Source organism: Amblyomma mixtum, chromosome 8, assembly GCF_055824585.1.
Source record: "Amblyomma mixtum isolate Tamu chromosome 8, ASM5582458v1, whole genome shotgun sequence".
NCBI lineage: Eukaryota > Metazoa > Arthropoda > Arachnida > Ixodida > Ixodidae > Amblyomma > Amblyomma mixtum.
This window is the reverse complement of record NC_143019.1, coordinates 53652582-53668198: the sequence shown is the minus strand read 5'-3', so window position 1 is coordinate 53668198 and position 15617 is coordinate 53652582. Positions and strand designations below refer to the sequence as shown.

The following is a 15617-nucleotide window of genomic DNA, read 5'->3' as shown; positions in this document are numbered from 1 at the left end:
GTGTGCCGCGGTTGCGAGCGCTTGCTTGTTGTGCCGCACCGAAAACAGTGCAGCGTCACGAAGGCTACGCGGCCTGTCGTCGACCGATCACCGGAGCGACTCTGTCGCCCTACCTGCTTGTTGAAACTTCGCGCGGGTCGCTAAGGGCTGTCGCGGGGTGGTTGGTTGTTTTGCCTTGAAGGGCCTGCTGACAGCGCCAGAAACCCGGGTGAAAATCCTAACTGGTCCCAACAGTCCCCACTCAGTGGGCATTGAAACTCCCCTGAACGTCCCGCAGACGTCCTGGGACGTCCAGGGGAGTCTATATGCCCATTGGGCATATGGATGACATGAAAAATTGGCTCCAGTTGGTCCCAACTGAGAATTGTTCCGTAAACCACTTGGGAGCGGATAGAATTTTCACCTCGGTGAACAGCGGCAGAGAGGAGAGCTAGGAGGAAAGAAATTAATTGTAGAAAAACAAAAAACAAAAACAAAGCGCTTTCCCTGCTTCCGATACATTCGCGTCCGATAAGTCACTTTAGTTTCGGTGTACAACTCAAGAGCGCAGCGGCTATTCCCCGTCAGAGGACACCCCATTCCAGCCGATTGCGTCTTCCGATTCTCGTGACCCTGCTAACGTGACGATGCTGAGGGAGCGGCGCCACAATGGAGAGAGGGGTCTAAGGGGGTTATCCCCTTTCGTCTACCACTCCCTGCATTGTCACGCTAGCAGGGTCACGAGAATCGTCCGACGCCATTGGCTGGAAGGGCTGGTCGTCTGACGGGGAAAAGCCGCTGCGATCTTGAGTTGTATCCTACTCTAGTCACTTGAATTTTACAAGTTCCCCGTGGAGCGGAAGCTATTCGAGCGCGAGGCGTCGGCTTCCAGTGTTGTCATTTTAATTCGCCGTGATTGCAACTGTAGTTGAGTGTAATTGGGGAAACCACCGCCGCGCGCTCGTAGCTTTCGCTGCACTGCGCACAACTTGTGAAATGGAGACTGCTTCCTAAGAGAGTTTTTCTTCGGGTTCCATGTCGAGTCATAATCTTGCATTCTGGTTGTTCTGAAGTTTTCGGAGGTCCGCTTTACCCGAGGCAGCAGTGCACGTGGCGATCTTTTACGAGCAGGCGCCCGGCACCGTTATTTCTACTTCGCGGCGCTTCCGCAGCCCTGCACGGTATTGACGAGTCCCTTCTAACGGCGAGGCGATGCCCGCGGGGATTGAGAGGAGGAAGTGGGCGAGGGCGTGGAGGGAGAGTTGGCTGGCCGGCGGCCTTCTCGCCTTGCTGGGCTGCTGTTGCGGGTCCCGCTTCTTGCGTGTTCTTCATCGCGCATGCCAGCCAACCTTCGGTCTTTCGCGTCTTGCATGCGGTCGAGCGATTCTTCTTTTTCTCTTTTCTCGATGCAGTTCTGTGCAAAGAGAGCCGCTTGAAAGCCTCGTTGGCATGCACTGCCTTTATGCGGAGCCTGCTCCAGGAACTTGCCAGGTCGTCTATTTGCATGCTGAGCTGTGGATCAAACTGGTTCGATACAATTAGCAGTTGAGAGCCGCGGCCTGTGCACTGAATTTTGATTCTTGCGAGAGGCTGCAGTGTAGACTAACTATAGAGACGAGTGGTAAATTAAATTAGACATTAGGGCTCAACGCTGTCTGTGAAATATTCGCAGAGGGAATATGTCCTTGCTGCTGATCGTATTTTTGAGAGTCATTCCTTATCGTCATGATCTTCTGTGATTAGTCCTCTGGTTATGTCTTGAGTGATGCGTGGCCTTTCTATGATTTTCACCTTGCTTCATCTCATCACCTGATCTCCTCTACCGCTCCAAGTAGGCCTTCTTGACTGTGTTGGTATCCATGTTAACCATGTTAAAGCTCAACCCCTACATCTGTCGTCTGGTGCTATCCTTGTGCCAAGGCATAATTTCCACCTTGTTTGCTGTTTGCTTAACCTTGCTGTATTGTAGGGCCTAAGTGAGCTGGTTGCGGACTGTACTTTGTGCAGAAGAAGGTTTGGTTTGGTTTATTAAGGTTTAATGCCCCAAAGTGACTCTGCTATGAGGGACGCCGCAGTGAAGGGCTCCGGAAATTTCGACCACCTGGGGTTCTTTAACATGCACTGACATCGCACAGTACACGGGCCTCTAGAATTTCGCATCCATCGAAATTCGGCCGCGGTGGCCGGGATCGAACCCGCGTCTTTCGGGTCAGCAGCCAAGCGCCATAACCACTGAGCCACCGCGGCGGGTGAAGGGCATGGGACTTGTGATGGCTTGTGGTTCGGCTGAGTCTGATAATCAACGGTGCTGGACGTGGTAGCTCTGTACCGTGTCGAATCAACTACTCCTCATGCTCTTAAGTTGTTAAGCTGGAAAATTGATTTTTGGGTTGTGCTATTTCCTTCCTTTGCCGAGCGGCCATTTTCGTGTTGATTGGTGTGGTGTTGCATATGAACTCTCCTTGTTCTGCCTATTCTGGGCTGTTTTTTTTATGTTAGTGGCAGATAATAGGAACACTGAGGAATAAGAAAGACTGCTCTGTGGCATAACGCTGTAGTGTCATGCCTGCTTTGGATGTGCTGGTGGCATTAGGTGGCCTGAAAGACCACTGCCCCCATGCACTTGATTTGCCCTTCCTGGTACTGTGTTATAAATGAAGTGGGCGCAAAACTTAGACAAGGACCGAGAAGAAACACATACGACGACTGACAAGCGCTGCTATGTGTTACCACGAGCTATTCCATTAATGCATACAAGAATTTTAAACTGCGCACTGAAGCGGTGGTGGAGTGGTCTGAGCTGCTGCCTCGCGTGCAGGAGATGTGGGGTTCGATCCCCAGTGCCGCCGCGTACCCACCGGTGATGCAATGGGTACGAGCTTTCCCCTGGTCTGGTGCTCGGCTTATTTAGGGTGAAATGTTTGGGAAATGGGTCTTAGACCCCTCCTTGAGTTGAAGAAAGATACCTTGTGCCACGGTGCTCTTTGGCCACAGATGCCCTTTCGGCATAAAAAATTCATCAACACCATCATCAATTTTAAACTGCACTGTGCATCTGGTTTTACTGTCCCTTCCTGGCAACAGCACACGCCTTTGTGTGAGAGAATCGGAAATGCTTCTGTTGTTGGTACTTGGTTTTACACTGCACGCTTTGCAAAGGCAGGACCCCGGAACTCAGATTAGGGGTTGTGTGAGAGGTGTGTTGAGTTTAACAAGAACTCTAGTTTGGGCTAGTTGGTTCATGATTCAGGAGGAAAACGATGCAAAAAAAAACGTGGACAAAAGAGAGACAAACACGACAGGACCAGCGCGTTGGTCCTGTCGTGTTTCTCTCTCTTTTGTCCACTTTTTTTTTTCGTTTTCCTTCTGAATCATGACTTTAACAAAGTGTATACATAATAAGTGAGCTTTTTGGGTGAAAAAAAAATACAAAACTGTACAGACAAGAATTAAGAACAGCGAAAAACAGCGAAACAATCTGTACAAGTTAGCACGTGCTTTGTGTACCATCGGATATCTTCTCTGCATGTTGCATTCATTGGGGCTTCTTTCGTGTGTGCTTAGTACGTGAGTAGCTTCTTGCTTTGCAATTAATAGTTGCTGCCTGATGAGTGGAGGATGATGAGCTGAGTCTCTATTCTTTCTCCAGGAGCGGGCGGGGCGGCCCCGGCAGGCGCGGTGGCGGGCGGCGGAGGCATGAAGTCGAGCCTGGTCTTCCGGGACCAGGTGGCGGCCATGGGCTCCTGGTTCGAGCTGTGGAACCCCTGCGAGCAGACGGTGGGGCTGTACTCGCTGTTGCGGCGGCTGGGCCCCACCCAGGCGCGCTTCCTGGCGCTGGTGCTCGACCGGTCGCTGGCCGACTGCACCGAGCTGCGGCAGCGCGAGAGGCACGCCAATGACCCGGCCTACATCGAGCGGCTCGCCCGGGAGCCCCGGGACCAGGCCCTGGGACAGCTGTTGGGGCTGCTGCCACTGCTCGCACCGGGCAACCAGGCGGCCAAGGCAGCCTACCTCAGCCTCATACCACAGGTACGCACACACTCTCCGTTGGAATTGTCACAGAAGCTGCTGCTTGGCAGTAAGCTTAAAGGTGCAGTGAAGAGGAATCTGAACTCGTCTTTTTGCCGCGGGAACTCGATCTACACGTTCCGGGCATTCTTAGAAACTTCGGCTTATTGCCCTATGTGGCCGATTTCCCTAATTATATCGGATTAACGTCCGGCTCCCGCCTTTCTGTTTGAATTCTCCCTGTACAGTGGGCGGAGTCGACCAACGTGTGGAGTGCCTTTCAGCCAGCTCCATGGAGGCTTTGCTTTCATTTGATTTTGTTTTTTAGGTTTCCGTGAATAAATAGTTTCATTCCCAGATAATATAGCCGCAAAATAAGCCCGCAGAAGTAAAAATACGTGCAGACTATTTGCGACTGTGGATTACTACGTATTACTCCGCCGATGGCAGAGCTGCAAGCCTCCACGGGACTGGGTGAAAGGCGCTCCACGCGTTGGTCGACTCCGCCCACCATATGGGAAGAATTAAAGCCAGAATTAAAGGCGGGAGCCGGACGTTAGTCTGATTTAATTAGGGAAATCGGTCACACAGGGCAATAAATCGCAGTTTCTCAGAATGCTCGGAACGTGTATGTAGATTGAGTTCCTGCGACAAAAAGACGAGTTCAGATTTCTCTTTCAAATCAAGCAGACCTTTAAGGTCTGCTTGATTTGGCTGCACTTGCTGCACCATTTCAAGGGTTGATGTACTTTCGTTTTGGTGAGCAGCACGCAGCAGCTGCAATTTGGTGTTGACACTGCGGCGAGTAGACGACCGGGCCTGCACTCAGTCGCTCATTTTGGAAGCGGCTAGCGGCAAGCCGTAATTGACCTGTCTGAACCGGTGCAGCACGCTCGCGGCACTGTGGTGAAACATTATGTAATTGGTGTAACGAGTGCAGCTGAATTGAAAAGACGTTTAGAACCTGCCGCGGCAGCTCAGTGGTTAAGGGAATCAAACCTGCAAAATTGTGTTTGGCAACTTAGAACCACAATGAATGAGTTACGGATATGTGTGTCATGATTTTGTTATTGTCACTTCGTGAATAAATTTTTTTTCTTATTACCCCCGTCGCACAGACAGTTTCAGTATCCACCTAGTCAGTGGATATCAAACTCAATGGGGATTCGCCAGTGCCACACTGCGGTTGTAAATGACCATTGAACTGGATGGACATTGACTCAATAGAGATTTGCGAGTGGCCTTTGGAATCTCGAGGGTCATTGAGAACAACCTCACACACACACACCATGCATTTAAAAAAAAAGCAATAAAACTTAGGCAAAAATATAATTTTGATGTAATGGCAAAATTTTAGACCACATTAGCCAGTTCATAAACTAATTTTTATTCGGTAGTCAAAGTGGCAGCTGTGCAGAGCGCCCGGTGGTCGGATGTAAACAAGCTGACACAGTTCTTGTTGTTCGGTGTCGCGGCGTACCACTTCGTTTCACTTTTTTTCGCCTCTTAGTGCACTTTGTGACCACCAACAAGAAGTTCCCGACAAATTCTGCAACGATAGCAGCTATGAACACCACAAAGATTGTCACTGATCTGTGGCAGCTTTGCTGGCGAAAAGGGAATGCTTCTGAAATGAAGTGCGCATTGCTGTCTCTAGATTGTGCCAAACCTTAATTGTAGCTTTTTCTGCAAAAAGCTACAAATAAAATAGCAGTCGTGTCTCTATTCGACTTGTTTTAATCAGTTTCACTACATATCCCCTTCCCCGTTGCTACCCCTAGCGCCATCTGTCGGATTGCATGCTCACTACTCACTCAACATTGACACTCAACAGTATACCTGTGCGACAGGGGTATAATACCCTCTTCCGCCCTTAAAATGAAGTGAGCTTGTTCCATGCCGTCACTCTTCAGCTCAGTTCATGCACATTGCAATCAACGCTGTCTTTGCAATTATTCTTTCACTGCAAGGTCATTTATTCATTGTTTTCATATAACATATATTTGGACACACCTAGCATGCTCACAAATCCTTTTATTTATGGAACTAGAATGTCTGATGAGGCAAAAATATATCTACGTGATCCTCGAAATTCCTCTTAAAGGGAGTCTCCTGTGCTGTTCTTTGACATTTGGTGCAATTACGGAGGAAGCATAGATGGATCCTGTTTACATGAGCACTTCTCATTCTGGTGTTTCCCTGCCCTGTTGTCGTGGCAACCAGGTGCTGGCACATGCCTTGGACTGCCGGCCACTGGTCGAGGGGGCCCGGCAGTTGCTCTCCTACTCGCTCATCCATCCGGCCATCAGCTCCAGGGACGACCGCCGCCTGCTCACCCTCTGGCTCCGGCACCTTGAGGAGCGCATCTCCACCTCCAGGTAGCGTACCCGGGCCCACTTGGGAGATTTGAGAAGTCCTGTACTGTGCATATATACACGATTGTAGGCCGACTTATTTTTCTAAATTTGAAAAACCCAGGGGGGGGGGGTCGACTTACAGTCGTGTAAGTACGGTAACTCCCGCCCTTTTTGTCTCCCCGTCAGCGCAAAAAAGTGACTGTTACTCATTTTCGCCTGGCTGCATGCTCAGTCACTCATCACTCACTCATTCCAGCCACTAACTTACTTCTTGCTTCTTTAAGACCTCAATTGCTTGCTCACTCTTGGGGTCATTCACTCACTGAACCTCACTCCTTGGTTCTGTCCATCGCTTTTTCATTCACCCCTTGGCTCATTCACTCGTTCATTCAGTCACTGCACTCATTCCCCTCACTGACTCCTTCACTAGTCCATTCACTCGTTCACTCTCTCGCTTCCTTCGTTATTCATCCATCCAGGTACCAGGAGCACGGAGGCAGTGGTGCAGAGTCGTTGAACGGCACCGGCGGTCTGGACGATGGCGGAGGCAGCCTTGCCGCTGGGCGGCCTTCGGCTGGCCTCGACTCGTGGCCCGCTGTCGACGGGCTCGGCTCTCTGAACGGCCACCACCACCACCACCACCCTTACGGGGGGGACCTGAACGGATTTGGGCTGGCACCCCTGGTCACTGGCGGGGGCTCCCTGCCTCCAGGTCTTGACTCGAGCCACATGGCACTCCACCCAAGCAACCTGTCCACTTTCGCGCCTGCTGGTGGGTAACGTAAATAACAAACATACACTCGCCAAAATCTTTCAAAAAAAAAAAAAAGGAAACGACGTTTCGGGGCCTGTACGGGTCCCCTTGATCACAAGAGCGCTGCATGTAACGACAGTGGCTTATATACGGTTAAAATTTCCTAGTGAGCGATTGCAGATTTCTGGCAGATTACCACGTGTCCTGTTAAGAGCATGCTTTGTGCTATGTATATGGAATGATTCCAAAAGGAGGCGCGATGACAAGTTTTTCTCTGTGGCATTGATAGATGCTTCGTCCCAATCAATGGGGTGTCCTGTTGATGCGTTGTGTTCCACCAAAGCTTTAGATGTAGAGCGGCCGTTCATGACGTCATGCTGGTGGGTGGTGGCACCTTGCTTGGCAGGGTGTCAACAGTTTATAAATTCAATAAAATGGCAGGACACACAACACGAGGACTCTCCTACTTGCCTTGCTCATGTTTCTTTAGCAGCACAGTGTCAAGGTTATACCGTATTTACTCGCATAATTTGCTCCCTCTCATAATTTTTGCACCCCCAACTTTTTACCTGGATCCTTGAAAAAAAAAAAAAAAATGGCTGTGGCTTAGCTTAGTTAAGCCCGGTAATTGTGAAAGCAATATCCGTACCTACACCATGGTTCAGCTGGTAGTGTAGCTGGTGGTGGTGCTTGTGGTTAGACTTGTGGTGATTCATCGGTTATACAATCCAATCCAATCCAATATGCTAATATGGTAGCTACCGGCCTCGCTACGCGACGGGCTGAAAGTGGAACTAGTATCACTTTCGCAATAAAAAAAAAAATTACTGTAGTAGGATACAATTTAAAAAAACAGCAGTTACTAACACTGGGCCGCTGTCCGCAGCGTCCTGTATTACTCCGCTGGCTAATCGCAACGGCAAACGAAATCAGCCTTTTAATTTTTGACTATATCAAGCAATTCATGTATCAGAATTCTAGAGCTCATAATTTTTTTCTTGTGATAAGCTTCTTGTTTAGGTAAGAAGAAACTTTTAAGCAGTGGACTACATTTTCGTTGTGGAGATATTCTGTGCGTGGAGGCTTAATGTGGGTGGAACTTCACTGGAGATTTAAGTCGCCGGATGTGGTTGTGAAAGTTGAGAGTGGCAGGGGCACGAATTATGTGCCGTTTATCCGGCTCGCTTGCACTGGCAATCCCTTTCCCCAGTGATCAGTGGCGTGCACACCTGAATCCGAAACTACTGAACTCATTGCTATGTTCGGTTTGCTGCTGGTGAGCTGGGCCGCATGCAAGGGCGCCATTTTTCCGAATTACCAGCTGCCAAGCTGGGGGCGTGGCCCTTATGCAAGTACGAAATAGTTGCAGTGAATGAGAGGAAAGGAAATATTTTTTTTTGGTGGACAGTTTTCAGCGCAACCTGCCGTATTTTTTGGGAAGTAGCAGCAAGAAAGGGATCATTTTATGCCCCGCATAAAATTATACATTTCATGGTAAAGTATTCAAAGTAGCGTGGGGAAAACTGTCCCGGAAAGAAAAAGAAAGAGGATAAAGTCTATTATAGATCGTACGTTGAATGACTCGATTGAAAAGTATCTTCTGGCGGGCTAGTTGGTCTGAATCGTTCATATTTAAAACTGCACGCCGTCAATTCACCTGTCTGGTAAAGGAATTGAGTTTCTAGAAGGGAGCAATGCATACCGTCATGGTTAGATGTTCGCCTTCCTCTTAGTCCTGTAGGGTTCATGCATCACTCTTTTAGCTTTCTACGGTTAGGTCTGCGCTTGTGTGTGTTACTGTGTTCTTGCTCGGTCCTTGTTTTGTTCGCGCAGTTTTAAATATTACTCGATTTATATCCGAATTTGAGCTTGAAGATGTCTCCCAATTCCCCCCCCCCCCCCCCCCCTCCCCGAATTCTGGAAAAAACAAAACCTGAAAACAAAGAGCCCTAGTTGTACTTGATGCCAAGGAGATGCGTTCTTCTAGGGGTACACAGTGGAAGCAAAGATGGGAGCAGGGGCATGCATGCGCAGACTGTCAACTAGGGGCGTGCGAATATTAGAAATTTTCTAATATAATTCGAATATTGTATTTTTAGTATTCGTATTCGATTCGAAATCCAAGTATTCGCATTGTTTCGAATATTCGACCCGATGCGAATATTCGTATCTAGCCGAATATTTTACTGCGAGCAGCAGCGTTCATTTCGGTCCGCAAGTCCTACAGAGACATAACAACATGGCGACGCCCAGAGCAATGCGTAATGTTGGGAAATGCAGTAGCTGACTGCGCTGGTGAGCTTTTTTGTGGCTACACCTGCAAAACTGGTTTGGTCAGAGCTGTGCACGAAATACCTCGCAATACGAGCCAGTTCAGTGCCAATTGTGAGGGCATTTTCTGTGGCTGAAGAAGCCGTTTCAGTAAGAAACTAGTTCTGCCTGACCATGTGGAGCAGCCGGTTTTTCTTCACGACAACCTTTTATGTTCATCCCAGCAACGCGCTTTTGTGCTTATGGCAAGCTAGCCTTAATCAATGCTGTGTACTAGCCATCTTCTCTGATATTTCCACTCTTCTAAGAATAATGTTCGAGACTTTGATACTGTTTTGTCAGCCGCACACATCTTTTGTGTTCATTTCATCACTGATAGTTGGACTGTGATGTACTTGGGTGCTCAAATAATGTTTTGTAGTGGTTAAATGCATCTGTCCTTGATTATTCGATATTCGATTCGATATTCGGAACCAAGTATTCGTATTCGATTCGTATTCGAAAAATTTGATATTCGCACACCCCTACTGTCAACTAATATAATCAGTTGAGAGTTCACGCTTACGTGCATACCAGTCTAGTAATGTTGCAATTAGTCATCCTAGGAGAAGCTGGTCCCCTGCTGTCTCTCTCCCCCTTAAAACAGGCCAGTCGCTGTCCCAGCCAATGCTCAAGCGCAGCAGCAGCCTGACGCCCCCGTGCTCCACCTCATCCCTGCACCAGCCCCCCCAGATGCCCCAGGCACAGCAGGGCTTTGGCCGTCTGCTCGGATCTCACCCCACCTCGGTGAGTGGCCTGTGCCCTCTGGGATGCGTGTGGCCTGCATGCCCTTAGCTTTTGGGGTGAGTTCACTTAGCTCTTGGGGGGAGTTCGTCGGCAGTGGGCCCATGCCAAATGCCCTTGTGACTATTATTACCATTGTAGAAGCTTGGGCTTTTTGGTGTGTCACCTCAGAGTAAACAGTGCATGTGAAAAGTCGGGACGAATACAGCGACGGCAGTTCAGTGCTCATTTGACACAGTTTCTCAACATACGTTCGTAGCAGAATTCTAGACAGACATGGGTCGGGGGGATGTGTTGGTGGCATTTTGCATTTTTACTACAATTGAATTGAATTGAAAAGATTTATTTGAGCAGAGCAGTTACAGCATCTGCTGCAGGGGCAGAGGCTAAAGGCTGTGGCGCCTGACGAGGCCTCTGTCCCTCGGCAGTCGACGGAAGTGCAATACAGTTTGCGCATAACAAGAATGTGAGTCACATAATTGAAACAAATGTGGATAAATAGCTGTACCGTACCTTTGCAGGTAGTACAGGAGCCCAGTTGTGGTTGCTGGTGTTGTGCCGAGATGATTGTATGTTGCCGGCTTGTCTCCGCAGGTGGACTGGCGCTGTGGTCCGCCCCCTGGGCCCCCTCCGCACGAAGCGGAGGCCGTCGGCCCTCCGCTGTCTCCGCAGAGCAGTGGTGCCTCTTCTGGCTCGGAGGGCCACGGAGCGGAGGACCAGGCCCAACCGGGATTCAACCTCGATGGCTCCGGCATGAAGGGCAAGTGTTGAGGCGGGGTGACTCTCGAGCGTCTCGAAAAACACCTGCCGCCTTTCCCGGGGCATGTTGCAGACATTTTTGGTTTTGACGCAGCAGAGCCAAGCGCGTGTCTAGGCACTTGTGCTGTTACGTTTTCAGGCTTGCCTACATATATGCTCATATTAGTCTGGTGCAGATGTTCTGTCTTTTTATTTTTAGCCTCTAGGAACCCGAGTGGAGTTGAAAGGGTGCTTTCGAAACGTATTGGCTTCTCTCCAGGAAGGCATGAACAAGCATGCAGACGCATGGTCCCTCATAAATGAAATTCAGATATTAAATTAATGATGACTAGAGCCGTATAGTTGAGCAGTATACTCTAAAGAAATATAGCGTGGTCAGTCCCAAAACAAAGTGGTGAATGACAGGTTTGGGTTGAGGCGTGCATGGATTTAGGTGCTTGGGTAACATGAAAGCGTTCTAAGGAACCCGAGGATATTATGGAACATAGTTAGAGAATATCTGGCATAATGTTCACTGCGGTGATTGATACTTAGGGTGCTGCTGTTGTAATTGTGATTAGAGAGTTTGGAGACCTTGTTGATCTTATGAGGTTTGAAACTGTCCTTGGATGCCTTATGTTGCTAAGTTTGGCGTGCTCTTCAGTTCAATAGGTTTGCATTCATTGCGGATTTACACCGTGCTGCTTGCCGCATTTCAAAGGGCTCACAAAAGAGCTTTTAGATGGCACTTACATCTACTAATCGTTGTAGTAGACTCTCCTTATGGGATGCCAAGGTATCAAAACATGAATTTCACAGCCACTTTGGTTGTTGAGTTGTGCGATATATTGGCATGGTAATTTAGAATTTGTGTAAATTTCCGCTGTGAGTGATGTGAATGTCACTGCTGTTCGCAAACTCTCCGTCCTGTTACTGTCCCAGAATTCTGTCGGAAGTCGCAGAACTGACTGGGGCTTTTGCGAATGAAGGCATTACAGATGTTCGTTTGAATCTTAGTTCTCTCGTGTTTATTACTTAAGTGGGGATGAGGGTCTTGAAAACTTTTTTTTATTTGTTAACATATCTTTCTGAAACTTGGCACCTGGGTGTATCATTGAATGCTGATTTTGAATATGCATTTAGATTTCAAATAGCTCACCTGGAAGAAAATATATGGCAAAATAAAATATCCTAATTAGGTCATTTCTTACGGGCCTTTTTAGTAATTTATCAGTTAAATAAACATTTTTAAAGAATAAGCAGACATTTGCAAAGGCCCAAAGCACATCCTAAAGCTAACAGAATGTCTACAAACTAATTTTGTTGATCATAAATAAACAACAAATTTGGAAAGAAAAAATGATGTGGCAGTAATTAGCCCACACTTGGCCTAATTGCTCATATATCATGTTTAAAGGAAAAAAGAAAGCTTTAGCATGTGTTTTGGGCCTTTGCAAATGTCTACATATTCTTAAAAAATCATTCTTTAACTGATAAATTACTATAAAGGCCCGTAAGAAATTGCCTAATTTGAATGTTATTTTGCGTTTAATTTTCTTCCAGGTGAGATATTTGAAATCTAAATGCATATTTGAAATCAGCATTCTATGATACGCCTGCGTGCTAAGTTTCAACAAGTTATGTCGAAAAATAAAAAACAAGTTTTCAAGACCCTCATCCCCCTTAATGAAAACATTACAACTCGTAATGCAAAACTAATGATGGAATGCTGTTCCTCTCATAGTTGTAGCCTGTAGCTAAATGACAGCAGCACTTGATATAAGCGCATTGTCTCACGGCGCGTTTGTCCTTGCAGATGTGCCCAGCTGGCTGAAGAGCCTGCGGTTACACAAGTACGCCTACCTGTTTGCCAACATGAGCTACGAGGAGATGATGAACCTCACGGAGGAGAAACTGGAAGCCCAGGTGCAAGAGACGTTTGTCTTCATTGCCGCTTTTGCACTGCCCTCAGCCGTTTATTCCTGCTTGGAAAAAAAAGGGGGAGGGTTTAGTGTGAAGTGTAAAGGAAGCGTGATTGTTGTAAGCACTGTTTGGAGAAGGAGTGTGGTGTGTGCTATGTCAGTGCGCAAAAAATGCAGTGAACAATTGGTAGCAACGAGGGAAGTGTCGGAAGCAACGATAGTTGGGCTTAAAGAAGGAGAACCAAACATTTTAAAGGGACGAGTACAGTGTCGTACAGCTTTTCATCTTGAGTAAAAATCGAGTCTATGCCTCTTTCTGGCATTTGTCCGTCAGCTGAAGACGCATTTATTGCTCAGAGATTGGCATCTATAAAAGTTTTCCCACCTCTGTCTTCAAATCTGTGACGTACGTCCCAAAAAGCCATTACTTGGGAAAGTAATGGCGATGTAGCCGAACCTGTGGGATCAGTTTCCAAAAAAATAAATAAATAAAGCATGTCCATGCCCCATAGTTCACTTGTGAAATTGGTCAGTTATGGCAACACGTGTAGTTCATTTCTTGAAGCTTTTCGTCTCATAAAAGCTCCATTTCCTGTTAAAGTAGTGTATTTGTCATTAGAATGCAGTAATTTGTCGATGTAGGCCAAAATCACTTCGTCCTCAGTTTTCGTATGAACAAAACTTTTTTTTTATGGACTACTTGCTACATCTGCAGAGTCAACATTCTTCTTGCTTCATGCTTGAGATTAGTTTGATTGCATACTCATGCAGGATATAAGGTTGCGTGTGTATTGATAGTGTGACTTTCTGTGTACATAAAGTGTGGTGCGCTAGCTTTGCCCGTGTTACAATAACCACTTGTGAGGCAGTATGTCTGAAACAAAATTCTGTACAACTGTATAGTGGCACAGCTTTGGTTTATATTCTGCTATAGTGTCATCATACCATATTTACTTGCCTAATGACCAGTAAATCAGCCGGTCTTTTGCCGGGAGATTTGGTACATAAAAGTCTCACCTGGAGCAGTGACATTGGAGTGACATTTGTAGGTAGTCCTGACCTTTGTGCCACGGTTTTGATAACTCATAGTCCTAGACTTCTTATCTTATCAGTACCAGTGGGCGTAGTCCTTAACTCTATTCATAGCCTTTTTTTAAAGAACGAAAGTGAATGCTACTGCACTGCCTTTTGAATGGTCTTGATTAGCAAAAAAAGTGCAAAATAACAGTTGGGTCATGTCATGAAGTGAACAATGCTCTCAAATATTCACTTACACCTAAGTTTAATTGTGTCCAAGTTGCGCTGACAAAAATTAGGAAGAAAAGCTGCAACTTGTACTTCAGAAAAGGTTATGGGTGCTTTGAAAGCCGTATTCAGCCTTTTCCTATCTACTAGCCCTTTTAAATTCATAATGTCTATTTAATCGGTCGAGTTGGATTTTATGTGTCAGTGATTCCTACTATGGGGTGCACCTTTGTTTGATTGCTTTGGGCTGCAGCCACTTTTGAACCTGAAAAACTTTTGACAGTCGAACACACCGTAGCCACTCAGGTAGGTTCATGTGAAACTGTCAGACTGTTCGTTTGTTTTACGGCAATACCTTTCACAGCCTGGTTTTGGATGAGTTAACATTATAGCTTACTGGTGTCGCCATTTCGGGAGTTGGAGCTCTAGCCTTAGAACCTTTTGACAATGATTTATTTTCTGTCCTACTGGGTTTATTCTTGAATTTGTGAGTGTGTGCACTGTGGGCACTGCGGTGCTTGCAGCCACTTAGAGCGCATTTATCCCCGACGTTGTCCACGCTGAAAACACATGCCCTAGAGGACAGTGATGAAAGTGGTGCATATATGCAGTGTGCGCAAACTCCCCTCTGATTTGCCTTTCTTCACACAGATGCTCTGCACATGCGCATGTCTTCCTCTGTGACCTCTCCCAAATTTTCCTGGTTGAAAACAGACCGCCAGCTACTGCTGCACAAGCTCAGTTCATGCAGGTGACAGGTGCAAGTGACAGATGGTGGCAGGTGTCAAGCATGCACCTGTCACTTCGCATGCACAGTTGGCACTTCGTGGAAGTGCGTCCTACCTGTGTTGTGCTGCTGCGTTTGTTTTCAACCAGTTTTCTGGGTAGCTGATGAATTTTCGTGTGCTCTCCAGAGAGGCCACATATTGAAAAAAAAAATAAATTAAGGCAGGTTTCTTAGAGCGGTTGAGTAGAAGTTTCATGGTTTGTGACAGGTGCTTGCGTAAGAACAGTGGGCTAATTAATAAATGCCGTTAACATTCTTAGCTAAGCCTTCTTGCAAACTGGGGTGGTACTACCACCATGAGGTTTAACACAAAGTGTGAGCACACGTTTAACACACTTCTGTCAGGGCCACAAAGTGTTGGCCATCAGTGCTGTGGAATCTTGGGCCTTAGAGCCACAGAGTACTGGGCATCATCAGCGCCGTGGAGTATTGGTGATTGGATTTAAAACAGCAGCCTTGCAGAACCATTGCAGTTGTGGAAGCTACATCCACTGTCAACAGGTGTCAATCACAGCGCTGTTTTGCCAAATAGACTTCACATCCTGCTGTTCTGTAGCCAACACCAGTGCTTCACAGCTCTGGCTGGTCACGAGACCGAGTCAGAAGTAGATTTTGATGGCCGTACTACAGGCACTAGCAGCGCGATGAGCTTTCAGGTGCTTTCAGGATTGAGGAGCACTGTGTTGCTTCAGAGCAGTTTTTCTCTGGACTAGTAATCTCAATGACGCTTTTTCATATTCGATGCGCAAGCAAAAATAAATTTGGTTCCCGAG

The 15617-nt window shown here is 47.2% G+C and overlaps 1 protein-coding gene across 5 annotated transcripts in view; it reads left to right on the top strand.

The window, feature by feature from the left end:
* The window catches only part of smg (sterile alpha motif domain containing protein 4 smaug), a 171850-nt gene that overhangs the window by 141601 nt on the left and 14632 nt on the right, over positions 1-15617 (top strand). For all 5 annotated transcript variants that reach the window (XM_089558066.1, XM_089558067.1, XM_089558064.1 and 2 more), the window contains 6 exons: positions 3629-4008; positions 6211-6365; positions 6824-7116; positions 10016-10155; positions 10747-10912; positions 12707-12816. In XM_089558066.1, the coding sequence (XP_089414192.1) occupies positions 3676-4008; positions 6211-6365; positions 6824-7116; positions 10016-10155; positions 10747-10912; positions 12707-12816 (1197 nt within the window). In that variant the 5' untranslated portion in view covers positions 3629-3675. The remainder of the gene's footprint in view (positions 1-3628; positions 4009-6210; positions 6366-6823; positions 7117-10015; positions 10156-10746; positions 10913-12706; positions 12817-15617) is intronic.